This window comes from Phaenicophaeus curvirostris, chromosome 6, assembly GCF_032191515.1.
Source record: "Phaenicophaeus curvirostris isolate KB17595 chromosome 6, BPBGC_Pcur_1.0, whole genome shotgun sequence".
NCBI lineage: Eukaryota > Metazoa > Chordata > Aves > Cuculiformes > Cuculidae > Phaenicophaeus > Phaenicophaeus curvirostris.
The window spans coordinates 46,154,041-46,168,795 of NC_091397.1; the positions used below are offsets into that span (position 1 = coordinate 46,154,041).

Below are 14,755 nucleotides of genomic sequence, written 5' to 3' on the forward strand. Positions count from 1 at the left end.
ACCTAGTCAAACTGCTTCCAGACAGTCCTGTGGGACCAAAGTATGCAATGGCATCCTGTCATCTACCAGCTTGCTTGGATCATAGGTTACGTGTGTGTAAGTGCTTGTATATAGAAAGCCGTCCATCATTTCAACTCAGAGAGAGTCCTTTTCAAAGTAGCATGTTGAAATTCAGAGGCTCTGTTTTCACTCATCTTTATGGGAGTTATACAATTCAGTATCCATCCATATGTCACTTGATTTTCTTCTTTTTTATCTGTTACAGGGTGCTACTGTGTTTCCTTCATGCAGGGAGGCAGCAACTATATTATTGCATAAAATTAGAGATGTAAATATAGTGAAGTTAATAAATACTGCTCTTCATAATGTTGAGGAAGAAGTGAATGACTTGCTGTGAGAGCTGGAGAGCATGGGATCTCTATGATCTTTCTCTTATAGCCAAGAACTTAATAACAGAAAAAAAAACAATTCAGAGAGGCAAGGAGAGAGGATCTTTCATTTCTCCTGTTGTTCTACGCTACTGTTTCTTTCTACTTGATCTCTGATTTTACACCTAAGACATGTTTCTTTTGCTTTTTGAAGAGTGCTGAGTAGAGACTGGCTCTTATCTAATGTTATTTAGTGTTAACTCCTCTTTTCCACTCAGACTGCATTGACTGCTTCAGAGTTGTGCGGCTGGAAATGAAAACATGTGCTCTACAGGTAGTCGAGTCACTGAACTAGTCCTCCAAAGTGTCTGCTCTTCACAGCAAAGAGTTTTTTTCTGTTCTTGCAAATAGAAATCTCAGCTGCCAAGAGAACCGCCTGCATATAAGCATGCAGGTAGCGTAGTGATCATTGGTACACAGTACACATCAGGATTCCAGTCTGAATGATCCAGATGCTTAGGGACTTGCAGTGGCTTTAAGGTGACCTGGAGTTGCTAGAGTGACAAGGAGTTGGGACAGTCCTATGGGGCATTTATTAATATTATGATACTTTGGAAACAAGAGCTAAGAACCTGGTAAGAGCTGACATTTGCAGCTAAAATATGTAATGCCTGAAGAAATGCAAAAGCAACCCTTATTAATACTGGCTTTTCCTAGCAGTAGACTTGAAATATGATGATAGTCTGTAAGTGTGCAATGCCTCCTTCCAATTAAAAAAATGTGCCTAGTATCATGTCTAAGCAGGGGCCCAGCAGTGAAGGACAGCACATTCAACTAAAGTTATCGGCACAGTGTCAGATAAAAAGGAATCAAGAAAACGGTTGATGCCATGCTCTTGGCCATAACTGTAACTGAACCATTAAATATTTAATTGTGTCCTGAAACCTCATTAACTTGGGTTCCGTTGTTAGACCAATGGGAGAAGCAAACTGCAGAGTCAAGAAATTTTGACAGATCTGTCACCAGCGCAGAGGCTTTAAAGCACACATCAAGCCCAAGAGCTTGTAGTGTGGTCCGAGCTGTTGAAATAGGAACTGTGAATATGTGGAGAAGAAACAATCACATGCGTCCCTCACTATCTCCTCGCTGTTGCTCAATGAGGTAATCACTTGCCTACCCGGTATTCGTTTGAAAGAAATTGAGGAAATATAAAGACTGCAGATGGTGCCTAGAGATTGTTATATATCATTACACAGGCAAAAACAATGTTAAAAAAGCATTAAGGTTGCAAAGTCAAGTGTTCAAAAGGTATAAAATTACAGAGTAATGGTTGTCTACACAGTTGTAATGGGTTTCTCTGTGAACACTCATTATCTTTTTATTATTCATTATAATTATCCCATTACTCATTAACCTTAAATGTGGGATCACGTGGAATTTCCCCCCTTGTTCTTTTAATTTAATTTATGTGTGAAAAAGGTTTTAGCATTAAAAAAAAGAAAAAACTGAAAATGCCATCCTATGGCATATTGACAAATGGATTGTCAGCAAGGTTGAAATCTTTCTATTTATCACAGAGACATGGAGAGTCTGGCAGCATTAGATTTTAATTGTCTGTGTGGACTAGTGCTAAAAGTGGCTGGATGGGCTTTGCAGCTGGGCGTAGATGATTTTTGTTGACAAGAGAGGAGTGGTCAATGTCAGGAATTTGGGGTTTACAAGCAGTATCAGAAGGGGAAAGGCTGTCTTCCTTCCTCTTACATGTCTCTGCCCCCTTCCATTCTCACCCATTTTGGCTCCTCTCTTGTCCTGTCTAGATCCCTTGATCAATTCATCTCCTCTTAACTACCTGGTTGCCATAGCTGCTGCTTTTACATTCTTAATTTTAGTCAATTCTTAATCTTACATCCCATTTTGTACAGGTATTTCCAGCTCCCCATTTGATTCTTCTTGACACTGGACTTTTACACTTACTCTGGGCTCCTTTTACAACATCAGTGCCTTGATGTATTGTCCCCATCTCCCCCCCGGTAGCCTAGACATATCCCCATATTACTCTTCCATTTCCTTTTGTGACCCCAGCTCCACAGCTTGTCATCTCAGTGAGTGATGGGCAGCACCACACCTCCACACCAGTATCATAATAGCAAAAATAATGCAGTACCCCACAGCACTACCAGAGCTAGATGACAGCATCTCCTATCACGTCTGTGATCCTTACCTGATGCTGTGCAGATCAGGTGAGACCAGCACTGCCCTGCACAGCTTCTCTTTCTGTGCACACGCTTCCCCACAGCAAAGAGAGAGGGAGGAGACCTTCCCTGTCTGTCTGTAAAGGTGTATGAGAGCCTGGAGGGATGCAGGAACAGAAGCTCCTGGAAGGTATTTCTGGAGCATGTAGGGTCTATGTGATTTCAAATGTTTCTCATGTAGCCAAATCTGGAAAGTTTTTACAACAAAGGCAAAAGGCACATCCCTAGCAGAAAAAGTCACCCCTCTGGCCGAATTCCAGGTCCCTTTTCCACACGTAGTAAGATATCTCGCCTTCCTTTGGGCTTCTTCCAGATATTATCCAAGGAGAAGAAGCTGGATGAGCTTGGACTTTTTTTGCCTTCATTTTGCAGCACTTTGTTCCAACACAGGAAAAAAACTTTCTATCTTTCTTGAGAAACAAGAAAAGGAGAAATATTTTGACTGAAATTTCTTACTGTGAATTTAAAGGGAAGATGTGATCTGTAGGATGGAAACACTCAGCTGAAATGGTAGCTATCTGACAATCCAGTAGTCCACTCAAATGGAGATCTGATAACATGGGAAGTATCAAACCCCCATAGTGACAGAATGCCACTGAACCTTCTGGAAAAGCATTCAAATAAAACAACTAGCACAAGGAAATACCTATTACTAAAATACAACTCCCAAATTAAATGTAATTAAGTTGATTTTGCTCCTCTACAAAGTCTTCACAGTACAGAAACATCTACCTTTGCTTTGTGGGAATGTACCAAATGGCCAAACTGCAAATTATCTGTAGGCAGAATTTGTGTCAGTATTTCAGCTGGAAAACTGTATCAAACAATTAATATTTCCCTTCTACTTGCTTTTAGTATTTTCTCCTTTCATTCTTAACCCATTTTATGTGGGGTGAGAAATCATGGCAAAAACTGTTTCATTTTTCTAAGCTGATATATTTTGCTGCCATAGGATCCTGAAAAGACAAGCTTATTGATGTCAGGTGTGTGCAACTTGCAGTTGTAAGGAGAAGGGAAGCTGTGTACATCTATACCTAGCAGGAAATATTTTAAATTTCTTTATTGAAAAGAAGTCAGTAGAAGGGGAGAATGATTGGATCCTCAGTTTATGATATGCAAGTCTTCCCCTATTAATGAACTTAATATCCTCACCATCTACTATGATTTAAACTCCCTAACTGTCCCCCACGCTGCTGAGGCACCTCAGCTAACACGAATTTACATGTTTATGGCAGAGAGTGCTTTCTCCTCCCAACAGGAGGACAGATTTCAAGTTAAATAGAATAGGTCGGGGTATCTTTTTTTCCCCCCTATGAATATTTTGATTCTACATTCAAAGAGCTGCAATATAAGTAAGAAAATACAAGTGGAGCCTAGAGCAACTGTGACTGAGGAATCAGGGCGAAAAAAAAGGGGGGGGGAGGTTAAGAAAAAGAAAGTACTTGTGCTGGCACGATAGAGGTTAGGTGGGGACAGGGCTGAAGAGGAGACAAAATGAATGAAGGATTACAAAGTAAAAACGATTTGGGAATAGGATGTTGGAAGAGGTGAATAGGGTAGAACAATAGGGAAGAGCATTTGCTGAACGTGAATAGAAATCATTATAAAGTTTCTACCATCTCCTAATAAAAATACAGTAGCCTTGAGTCCTGTGCTTTATTTAAAACTCCAGCTGGAATATATAAAAGAAAGCAAGCAAATCATTCTCAAAACAGATAACTTTTAGATGAAGAACATAGATATTTGATGAGATTTTTTTATGAAGGCAAAAGATATTTGATGAACAAGACTGAAGATGCACCAGCAGTAGGAAGAAAAAGAGGCTAGAATTGAACTATATTTAGCATTTGTCTGTTTGCAGGAAATAAATGATCTCTCACCCAAAGAATTTCTCCGGTACAGGAAAGTGGCAGTCCTAACTCTGTTTTTGTTAGATGTCAGGTATCACCCTCTGTTTTGTTCTGGAAAGTTGACAAGTATAGGATTTGGAGGTTAAACATTTCTGCAGTGTGCTCCGTTCAGAATAGGCTTGGTAATGTTTAATGGACAATAAGCTATACTCCAGCTGACAAAATACAGATTTCCTGAACCAAATATATTCAGTTCAGTACATTTTCTTTGGTTATGATGGACAGTAATCTGGCGTGACATAAGGTTTGATTTTGCACGGCAGGTTGCATTGGTTCTGTGGTTAATGGAAGCTGTCCATTACAAAAAAAATGCTATTATTCCTATAAAAGACTGAACTGATTTGAAAAATGGAGAATTTGTTCAAGTTTCCAGCTTACCTGCACATGGAACTTTTTACCCAACTCCCAGTATTGTACTTCACTATTTGCTGTGCATTTTCTCCCTATCTGGGTGAGGCAGAATTTGAGAGGCGGAAATTCCCCCTCTCTTGGGAATTGTTATGCACAATCTTTTGATTCCGTATTTAGTGGACACTTATAATTTTTCTTGTAATGTCACGGGGAAGCTTTACATGCTGATAACAAGGCACTAGAGGTCCTAGTAAGTGGTTTTATGTGCTTTCCACTTCACTTCCCGACTGTGTTTAGGTAGGAAGGAGAAAAATAGCATTTTGTTGTGGCCAAAGATTACAGTTTCTCCTAACCTGTGTTTTTGCTTCCTTTATAAAATACTTTGGACTGAATAGACTCTGAATTACTGTAGGACTTACTGGGGCAAGCTGAAGTGCAGATTGCTTTTCCCAGTCATGAATTTCAATTAAAAACAAACAACTGATGATCACATTTCCCTAAAGACTAATTTAAATAGTGGTATTTCATCTGTATAATTCCTAAACAGTCTTTTCCTACATGTGTACAGTAAAAAGAGGCAATTTTTGCTTAAGATATTTTTAAAAACATATTGCGAGACTTTTTTTAGACTTTGATTTTTCCTTTTTCAGGGCAACAAAGTTGGGTCAAGGCAGAATTTGTATGAAAAAAATAAATATCAGAGTTTGAACTAAAAAAAAAGGTCATATTTTGATATTTCATCAAACCCATAAAATTTTCAATAGTCATAATGTAAATTTATGTTTACAAACACTTTTGAATGAAATTTTGGGATGAATTACAAGGGTATTTTCCTAATTGTACTGCATTTTAGAAGGGGCTCTATCGGGAGATGAAATAGAAATTATTCGCAAAGACTCCTTCCGGCCTTATTTACAGCCAGCATTTGATGAAGAGTTATGTAGTGGGCAAATAAGCCTGCCAGTTATGAAAGAGACAAGAAGAAATGTGTCTTGGCATGCTGGGGAAGATAAGTATGGAGAAAGCAGAAAGCATTATATTTGATAGTGATGGAATGCAGCCTGAGATGACCCTCTGTTCTTGCCTATTGTTAACTTTTTCCCATGCAAAAATAAATGCCACAGCCTGTGAGTTCTCTAAGAGCAGCTGTCGGGATGGTGGAAGAACAAGCTGTTTACATTCACTGCTATAGATTTCTGCCCCACCAAAATCAAGGTTCCCCTGTGGTATCGTAAAAACACAGAGTTTGTTCTTGCCATAAAGAGCTTCCACTCAAAGCTCATGAGACAGAGACAGAAGGGAAGGAGAGAGGAGTGGTTTGTCCAAGGTCACAGGGACAGCACTGGCAGGAAAACAGAACCCAGACCTCTAGTCTTTCTGGGCTTACGTAAATAGGGGAATTTACCAGCGTAATCGCTCCAGGGCAAGAATGCCCACAGAAGGTGTTATGGAGGTAAAACTAGCTCTGGAGGATGCTGGTACAGTTGTGTTAGTAAACTTTCCCAGACAGATCAGCCCTTGCTCCTGGGCTTGAATTGTGATAGCCCCATTGCAAGGAGACCTTCTGCCAAGGAGTGTTGTTGGAAATTTAGCAAAAGGAAGGAAAGAAAAAACAAAACAACACAGCCCTCACTTCAATTAGAGGAAAAGATAATTCCTTTCAAGTTGAGAGGCTCAACTCCTGCTGGCCTTTGTTCTTAAGCTTACCCTTGATGTAATTTCATAGAGCATCTTGAATAATTCCAGTTTATTCTGTGATTACCCTCAGCTGGAGCACAAAATTAATATCTCACTAAGTAATCCAGTACATGATGGGTGAACATTTAGTTAAACATGCCCTAAAAAGCTAGGTTTTTCTGTGTTCACTGGAACTCTCTCAGTGACAATTAATTGCCTGTGTTCTTATGTGTTTATGAGTCTCAGTAAACGGGCGGCATATTTACGTCTCCCCATTACCTTCAGAAATAAACTTCCTTAAGAAAAAAATCTCATGTTCCCTGATTACAATCTCATTTTAAGTAAACAGAGGGTAGGGAAAGTGAATAGTAAGCAGGACTACAGAAGGAGGAAGGTGGGAAGTGGATAATTTTCTCCCTCTGAAATCGTACCACATCCAATGCTGGTAGCATTGAGTTAATATGCCACAAGAGTGAAATGGCCTTGGTTAGTCCTTTTTCTGTTTGGGAATTTGTTTGCCCTTTTTATCCTACAAATTTAGACTCAAGAACAGATGCAATATTTACTCACTTGTGATGTGGAGCTGCTGTAGAAAATATCACCCTTGAAAGGAACATTCTAACCCGTGCAAAATCCTGGTGTTTTCAGAAAGCCCTCATGAACCTCCACCAGAACTGAAAAGAAGTATCAGTCCTTCTCCCTGTCAGCTGTATTTGCTCTGGCCTTCACCATGCAATAAGGGTTTGTGAGGAGAGAGGAACCCACCGTTCTTTGCAACAATTGGGGTATCTCCACTGACTGGTCAAGTTACTTAATTCTTCTCCGTATCACAGAATGAATTAATACTTGCAAAGCATTCTGAGATGCGTAGGAAACAGACTGTAGATAAAAGAATACAAATATTATTCACTTTGTATCCATTAATATCTGCAGAAACAGGACTTTATTGCATAGCTTTGAGATGTCTGTAGAACTGGCTGCTAGCTTCATTTGCTTTTGCAGGCAAGAAATTATATTAGATGGAAAACACAAACAATTTGATAGCAGTGAATGTTCACTGTTCACTTTTTCCCAAAATGTTTCACTCTGCAGCTTTCTGAAGATTTTCTTTAGCATTGGACCTTTATGTAAAAGTAGACGAATGGAAGCACCTAAACCATAGTATTAAGAGAGAAGATAATAAAGTGAAAAATAATGAAATATAATGATAGATAGATAAGATAGATAGATAGACAGACAGACAGACAGACAGGTAAGTAGGTAGGTAGGTAGATAGGTAGGTAGCAAGACTCTGTTGTCCAAAATCTCATACATTAACTCCTTCAGGTTTACTCTGGGCCATATGCAGCTGCTGCAATGGTTAGTGCTCAAGTGAGGAGGGCAAACCTGGCCCAGTTTTCATACAGGTGGGAAATGAGTGTGCGTGGGAAAAACCATCCTAGGTGGTGTCTGGTCTCTAATGAAAGGAGGACATCTGAAAATGGTGGCATCCCCCACCTCAGAAGATTTTGTTGATCCCAGACACTTGATGCTGTTGGCATTATGCTAAGTGTTTTGTTCCTCTGTGTCTTTTTTTTTTTTTCCCCCACATCCTCCAGTTACCACACACTTTACTGACGGTTCCATCAGGATATATCTATTGCTTGTTAGAAATTCAGTTAGCTCTCCTTAGGTAAATCAGCTTGATTAATTTAGATAACAAGATTCTGTGTTCATCAATATAGTTTTAAGGTACCTAGACTGAAGGAGCTGACAGATCTGGAAATAAAATCACTATTCTTCTTGTAACCTATTGTAAACAAGCTGTCAAGCATCACTATGGTCTCCTTTGAAATAGCTTTAATGAGTAAATAGAGAGAATAGAAGCCAAAGACAGTGTCAGAGATGTAAGTCCAAGGGAATTGTTCTTTTTTTTTCTCTTTAACTTATTATATTCCTTTAGGTGGTGGTAGATGTATTTCCACTGCCCAACAAGCAAATTTTCCCAAGTTCTGACTTAAGACAATTTTGACACGACTTAAAAGTTAATACTTCTGGAATATGTATTGCCACTTTTCAAGAACAAGGAGGTAGAAAATGATTGATTTGCTCCTGATTCTGATACCTGTGACTTCAGAAGGTTTTCACAGGATAGGCAAAAAGCTTATTTAAAAAAAAAAGAAAAAAAAAGAAAAAAATGAATGTAGAACTGCACTTTAGCAAAGAAGAGTTCCTGAATTATTTTCTCCTACAATGTGTCTGCTTTTTTCTTTTAACTCACTTTTTGTGAATGAAGAAATTTGCATTTTATGAAAGGTAAAAATATATCCAAACATATGTAGTTTCTGTACTTCAGGCTGCCTGGAGGTGCATTCTCTTTTTTTTTTTCTTTTCTTTTTTTTCTGTCACCTAACTTCAGGTTTCTTATCCATGGCTTTGTTTTTTTCCGATTTAATATTTTGTGGTGCCTGCCTTCAAAATGTTATCTGGCTGTCTGGTTTACAATTGGTTTGTTCCCTTTATTTTATTTCATTTCTAAATTTTCTGTGGAAGAGATTCTTATTGCTTGCCTGTTTTGTGAATCTCCCCCTAGGTCGGTGACACCAGTGGCAGCAGTGACTTGTCAGGTGCGCTGGGACTCAGCTTGCTCACTGGGTTCTTGCTAGTGGGCCTGGCTTGGGCTTGATAATGACCCTCCAATGGGAGAAAAAAAAAAAAAAGTTGTAAAGTTTGCTTGTTGTTGCTGACTGGGATCGAACAGCTTGTCTTTTCTTTTGAGGAACAGTTATACTTAACACTCGGTAGGCAAACTGCTATTTCAGTTTGCAAGTGGATTCAGTTATTCAAATGCATAGGCCAGAAAATGAAGGGGATTCTATTTAAACAGTGTGCTCCCGAGTCACAGATGATCTTTTTGATGTCTGTATTTTGCAAATGGAAATATTCCATTTTCCAGCACTAGCATTTGTTCAGAGGCTGTGTGCTATCTAAATCTGCTTCTGTGGCTGTTCATTTGCATTTTCGCTATGCTATATTGCCTCCTGTCTTCTACCCTTGGCCCCCCACTCTTTTATATTGAATTTCTATTTTTGCTGCCTCCACTCTGCCTTGCATCTCTGCAGGCTCAATCATGCAAGGCGCTGAGTACTTGGAACAACAGAGACTGCTCTACAACTTGTCAGGGTTGCAGGTGAAAAGGGATATCCAAACCATCTGCATATTTAAGACTATTGCTGGGAGAGAGTAGGAGGAAGGTGGAGCTGTTACCCACTCAGGTAGGAGTCTGGCTTTTGCTGCAGCTCCAGACCCCTTCCTAGTTGTAAGAACTGCCAGTGCTACCGACCAGTGTGTCTAGTGGGGAGTGTGTGGAAATCTTATGTTGAAATTTTATGGCATGATGTGAAAGACTCACAGTGGTCAGGTGGTCATAGCCAAAATGGTCCTTCATGGACTTAAAATAATGGCCACAGCAAACCTTGCATGTTCATGTAGATCTCTCGGTCACAATGTTCAGTTTTCTCCTTCCTCAGTTTTTCTTTTTTATTTCACCCTGTACACATAGGTTCTCTCTTCCCCCAAATCTGGTTACATCCACCTCTACAAGCAAACAGCTTAGCAAGAAAAACTGCATTAATATCCTGAGGGAAAAGTGAGAAGGTGGGGAGAGAAGCACAACAACTTAATTCTGGCAGTTGAAAGAACAATCTGAAAGTTGTCAGGCTCAAAGTATCGCGTACCGTCAAGTAATCACTGTTCACTTCTGCAGATACCAACCCTCAAACAGTCTATTTCACCCTCAGGGAAAGTGGTGGGGGGAGAAAAAAAGAGCGTAGGCAGGAGTATCACCAGAGTATCACACGCTACTGTGAGAGGCAGCATATTTAAAGCAATATAAACCCAGCATAGGGCTGAGAGCCAGGAATTGCAGGCTTTTTCACCCGTTCCCATCTTTCTTCTTCGTTCACCTGTGCTTCGAGCTTCTGACGGACTGTGTGGGACTTCCCAGGTTGGACTTCAGTGGGAACTGAAAATACTCAATAGTTTACTCAACTTGTCCTTTCTTCTGCATCTATTTTGGCGGGTTTGGAAGCTGGGGTGGTGGCGCCACAGTTCTCCTCCAGGTGGGCCACAGCACCTGGCTAATGCCTGTATAATGCTCTGGGAACAGAAAACTCATTTTGCTGAAGCTTTTCTCCTGAAGCACACGACAAATACTTGTGCAAGAGCAGCACCTTGTTCTTCTGTGTGGCACAGGACTGCTACCTAAATGCCAATAACAAGTAATTATTTTAGCCTGGTGATGAACGTATAGTCTACCTTTGTCATGCGTATGGGTATATAGGCATGTGCACAGCTTCGCGCACTGCCCGTTCCCCTCAGACGCTTTCTTTTGCAGGTGAACTCACCGGCTGTGGGGTGGTTCTAGGAATCCGTAGCAAACCCCTTTGCTTACGAGACCAGCAAAGTGCCAGAGTGAAGTGTGATATTTCCATGTTCCTGTCATGTGCGAGCACGTGCCCACAACCCAAAACACAGCTGGCAAGGCTAATTTTAGCTCTGCCAGCCTTGAGAAGTATCCCTTTAAAGAAATTCTTTTTATAATTCTAGGGTTTTTTTCGAAGCAATTTGGTTGATAATACAGCAGCTGACAACACCGCTGCAATACTACCAACGGTTTAAATAAAAAACAAAAAGAAACTGCTGCCCCATATTTTTCCCCTCCCGAATTTATAAACTGGCAAAGCCACTGTAGAAAGGCCCAGGAATTTGATGACGTGTTAAAGGAATAAGTGATCAAAAAAAAAAAAAAAAGGAGAAACGCTGGGATTTGTGTACAAGAGGAAGCATTTTGTTATTCACACGCTGCCTTACTGGTTATTTATAGTCCCGTTGCTAGACATACTCTTCCTTCGCTGTCTTTCCAGGGGGGGAATTATTGGGGCCCCCCGTGAGCCCCCGGGTAGGTGGCAGGTGCGGGCTCCTCCCCCGGCCCGGGGGTCACACCTGGACCGGGCCGCCTGCTTTGGGGTGAAAAGGGGGGGGGAGGGGGGCAAAAGGAACTTTTAATTTTTGCGGCAGCGCTTTCACGCGCCTGGGCAAAGTCAGACCGGGCGAGTTGTCTCTTTTACCCCCTCTGCCTCCATTTTGTTCCCAATTTAAATCAACCCAAGCCTTATATAAGCGCTCTGACAAAGTACGCGGTCAATATGTCTGGCCCCGCGGAGAGCCGGGGGTCGCTACGGAGGAGTTTTTTATTTTTTTTTTTTCTTTCGGAGGGAGGCGAGGACTCCGCGTTCCCTTCTCCGGACCCCGTGACCTTCCCCCCTTCGCCTGCTCCTTAATAAATAAATCGACGGGTAAACGGAGGGCTGGCTGGCGGCGGGGGCTGCCCGCTCTCCCCCTGCCTCCCCCGGCTTTCCCGGCGGAGCGGAGCGGGGCGGGGGCTGCGCGGGCTCCCGGGGGAGCGGCGCGACGAGGTCCCTCCCACCGGCGGCGCGGAGGGGGTTTGAATGAAAGACACGACGAGCCCCGAGCACCATGTCACTCCGTGAGGGAGGCAGCGGCAACTAGGCTGGGGAAGGCTCTTCCCTCCTCCCCCCCCCCTTTTTTTTTCTTTTCTTTTCTTTTTTTTTTTTCTTTATTTTTCCTTTTTTTTTTTTCTTTCTCTCTCTTTTTTTTTTTTTTTTTTTTTTTGTTGGAAGAGGAGTGGGTGGGGAGCGAGAGGGGAGGGTTCGGGAGCGAGCGGGCGGCTCTGCGGAGGTTCGGAGTTGTACTGTTTTTGCCGGCTCCTCTCGCAGGACTTTTCCCTTTCCCAGGCGGGCACCGGCCGGAGGGGGAGGCGGGTAGGGGGGCTTCCACCCACACCCCCTCCATCCTCCTCCTCGCTCGCACACAGATAGATGTGCGTGCGCTGGAAGTAAGCGTGCGGGTATAAAAAAAAATAAAAAAAAGGCGAGGAAGTCTCGGCAGCCTGCTCCGTCGCTGTCAGGAATAGCGGCGTGGAAGGAAGAAAGGCCCTGGGGCACTACACCCTGCTCTACGAGTTCCCTGCGCCAGCCAGAAGGACTCCAGCTACATGGGCAAACGCCTGGACCAGCAGCCAATGTACCCCCAGTACACCTACTACTACCCCCACTATCTCCAAACCAAGGTAGGGGGCGGCGGGGCCGGGCGCCGTTGGCGGGGGATGGAGAGCGGGGCGCTGCGGGCTCGCCTCGAAGCTCCACCGCGATTTTCCGTCCTTGCTCGGGTTCCGTGTCACGCCGAGCCGAGCCGGGAGGCAGAAAGCAGGCGGGAGAGGGGCAGGGAGGTTGCTGTCTGCCCTCCCCTTCGTTTCTTTATTTTAATTTACCGTCTCCCCCCCACACTCCCCGCCCCAAAGGCTGCTGGCACCGGTTAATTCCTTTTATTGTTGGGGGAGCCCGGTGCGGTTAACGCTATTGCAACAGCGGGCAGGTAGGGGGTTTATTATAGCATAGGATAAAGATTGTTCGAGACAGCGTTGGCACCAACCGCTGTTTCAGTACGAACCACTGTTTCAGTGCCTCTTACAGTGATCTCTGCCGCCCGTTCCCAGCTTAAAAGCGTTTTGCTCCTAGAAAAGCTGGCTGAGGCAACTCAAACTTTTAATCAGCTGAGGAGAAGATGCTGTGGAGCTGGGAGGAGAGAGAGAGAGGAGCTGAGTGACTGTGAAGCTGGTGGAGTTTGTTTCAGTGCGTTGCACTGCTTTTAATATTTCATTAAATATTGAGGGTGATACGGCTGTAGTCTGTTGCGTTTAAAAGCTCTGGAAATACAGCGTAGCTACTTTCGGAGAGTGTATCCGAGCGCTGACTCTTTCTTTTTTTCTTTTCTTAATATTTTTTTAAATGCCAATGTATGGGAAAGCAGGCCTGCATCTCCTAAAGAGCCTCCGTGAAGTCAGTGCTACCTGGCCGCGAGTTAGTTAATTAGAGATTTATTTTTCTAATGCTATTGTATAATAGGCTGCTCTCTGAAAACATTTCCTGTGTGACCATGGGACAGTAACAAAAGAAAGCCCTAAAATGAAAGTCTGCAAACCCTGTTAGGGCGCTATATTAAAAAGAAGTAAGGATAAATATTTTTTTTAAAAAAAATCCTGTTCTGAAGTGTGACCTCACAGCCCCAGATTAACAGTTTCAGGCAATAAACTAGCGTCCTTTGGGACGGGGCAAAAATATGCAGGGTCTGCACACGTGCATATGACATTGCACACACACACATGCACGTCGTGCTTCCGTGGCAAATTTAACACATGGGACATTTGACGTGTGCGTCTGTGTGTGGTGAAGTGCCATGGGGGAGGCTGACTTCTCCAGACTTTTGCTTTGAAGCACGTTGATCTGGCTGCAGTTCTGAAAGGATAAGTTATATCTCCTTGCTAATAAAATTACTTTCTCGTTAACTTCTATGGCCTGACTACTGCATCGTATAAATTAACTAATTGTCAAAACTGCGATTCAGGCTGGTTAGAGTCACGATGACACCAGAACCGCTCAATGTGATTACAGCCTTGTAATTCATGGCAGGGTTACCTCTCGGTTCTTTGCTCTGCTCTTTCTTTCATTCTATTGTGCAGGATTTTATTTTTTTATTGTATAAAATTTAACCTTTTTTAATTTCTGTAATTTGGAGTGATTTTTATGGCTGGTGATTTTTTTCCTTTCAAGGTCGAAATTGCATTTTACCTTTGTGACCAGTTAGTGTGTATTGTTGCTGTTGCAGCAGCGGCCGTGAGTAGCTTGACTGCAAAATCGCCTATAGCTTTAACTGTTTAGGGGATTGGGGGACGCAGGCTGATGCTATTCCTCAAAACCTGGCAAGCCAAGGACATGAAACAATTGATGGCGTTTTTTTTAAAGAACAATAGCCTCAAGTATTAGTGGAGAAATATTGGACATTCCATGCCTTTTACTCACGTATCTTACATTTTGCCTGTCATTTTTTTTTGTTTTTATCCTTTTTTTGATAATTTTCTTTAAATTCCTAAAATAAGCTTTTTGAGGAAATTTGAACTTAAAATAGTAACAATAGCTTTTCTGTAGGTTGGCTTTTTTAACTCAATGGTTTAAAAAACAGATTAAACGCACTTTTATAGCCAGTATATAAAATAAGCAACCCTGTGAAAAGTCATGTGCGTCTGTCTTTGCACACATGCACTATTACTGTAGGGGCAGGTATAATTTCAAATTGGTGA

The 14,755-nt window shown here is 42.1% G+C and overlaps 1 protein-coding gene across 5 annotated transcripts in view; it reads left to right on the top strand.

The window, feature by feature from the left end:
* Positions 1–14,755, top strand: part of RBMS3 (RNA binding motif single stranded interacting protein 3) — a 614,750-nt gene that overhangs the window by 152,471 nt on the left and 447,524 nt on the right. For 2 of the 5 annotated variants that reach the window (XM_069860067.1, XM_069860069.1), the window contains exon 1: positions 12,307–12,688. The exons of 1 other annotated variant lie outside the window; for it this stretch is intronic. In XM_069860067.1, the coding sequence (XP_069716168.1) occupies positions 12,614–12,688 (75 nt within the window). In that variant the 5' untranslated portion in view covers positions 12,307–12,613. Of the gene's footprint in view, positions 1–12,304; positions 12,689–14,755 lie in introns of those variants that run through there. 2 more of the 5 variants (XM_069860068.1, XM_069860072.1) reach the window with 2 other exon arrangements.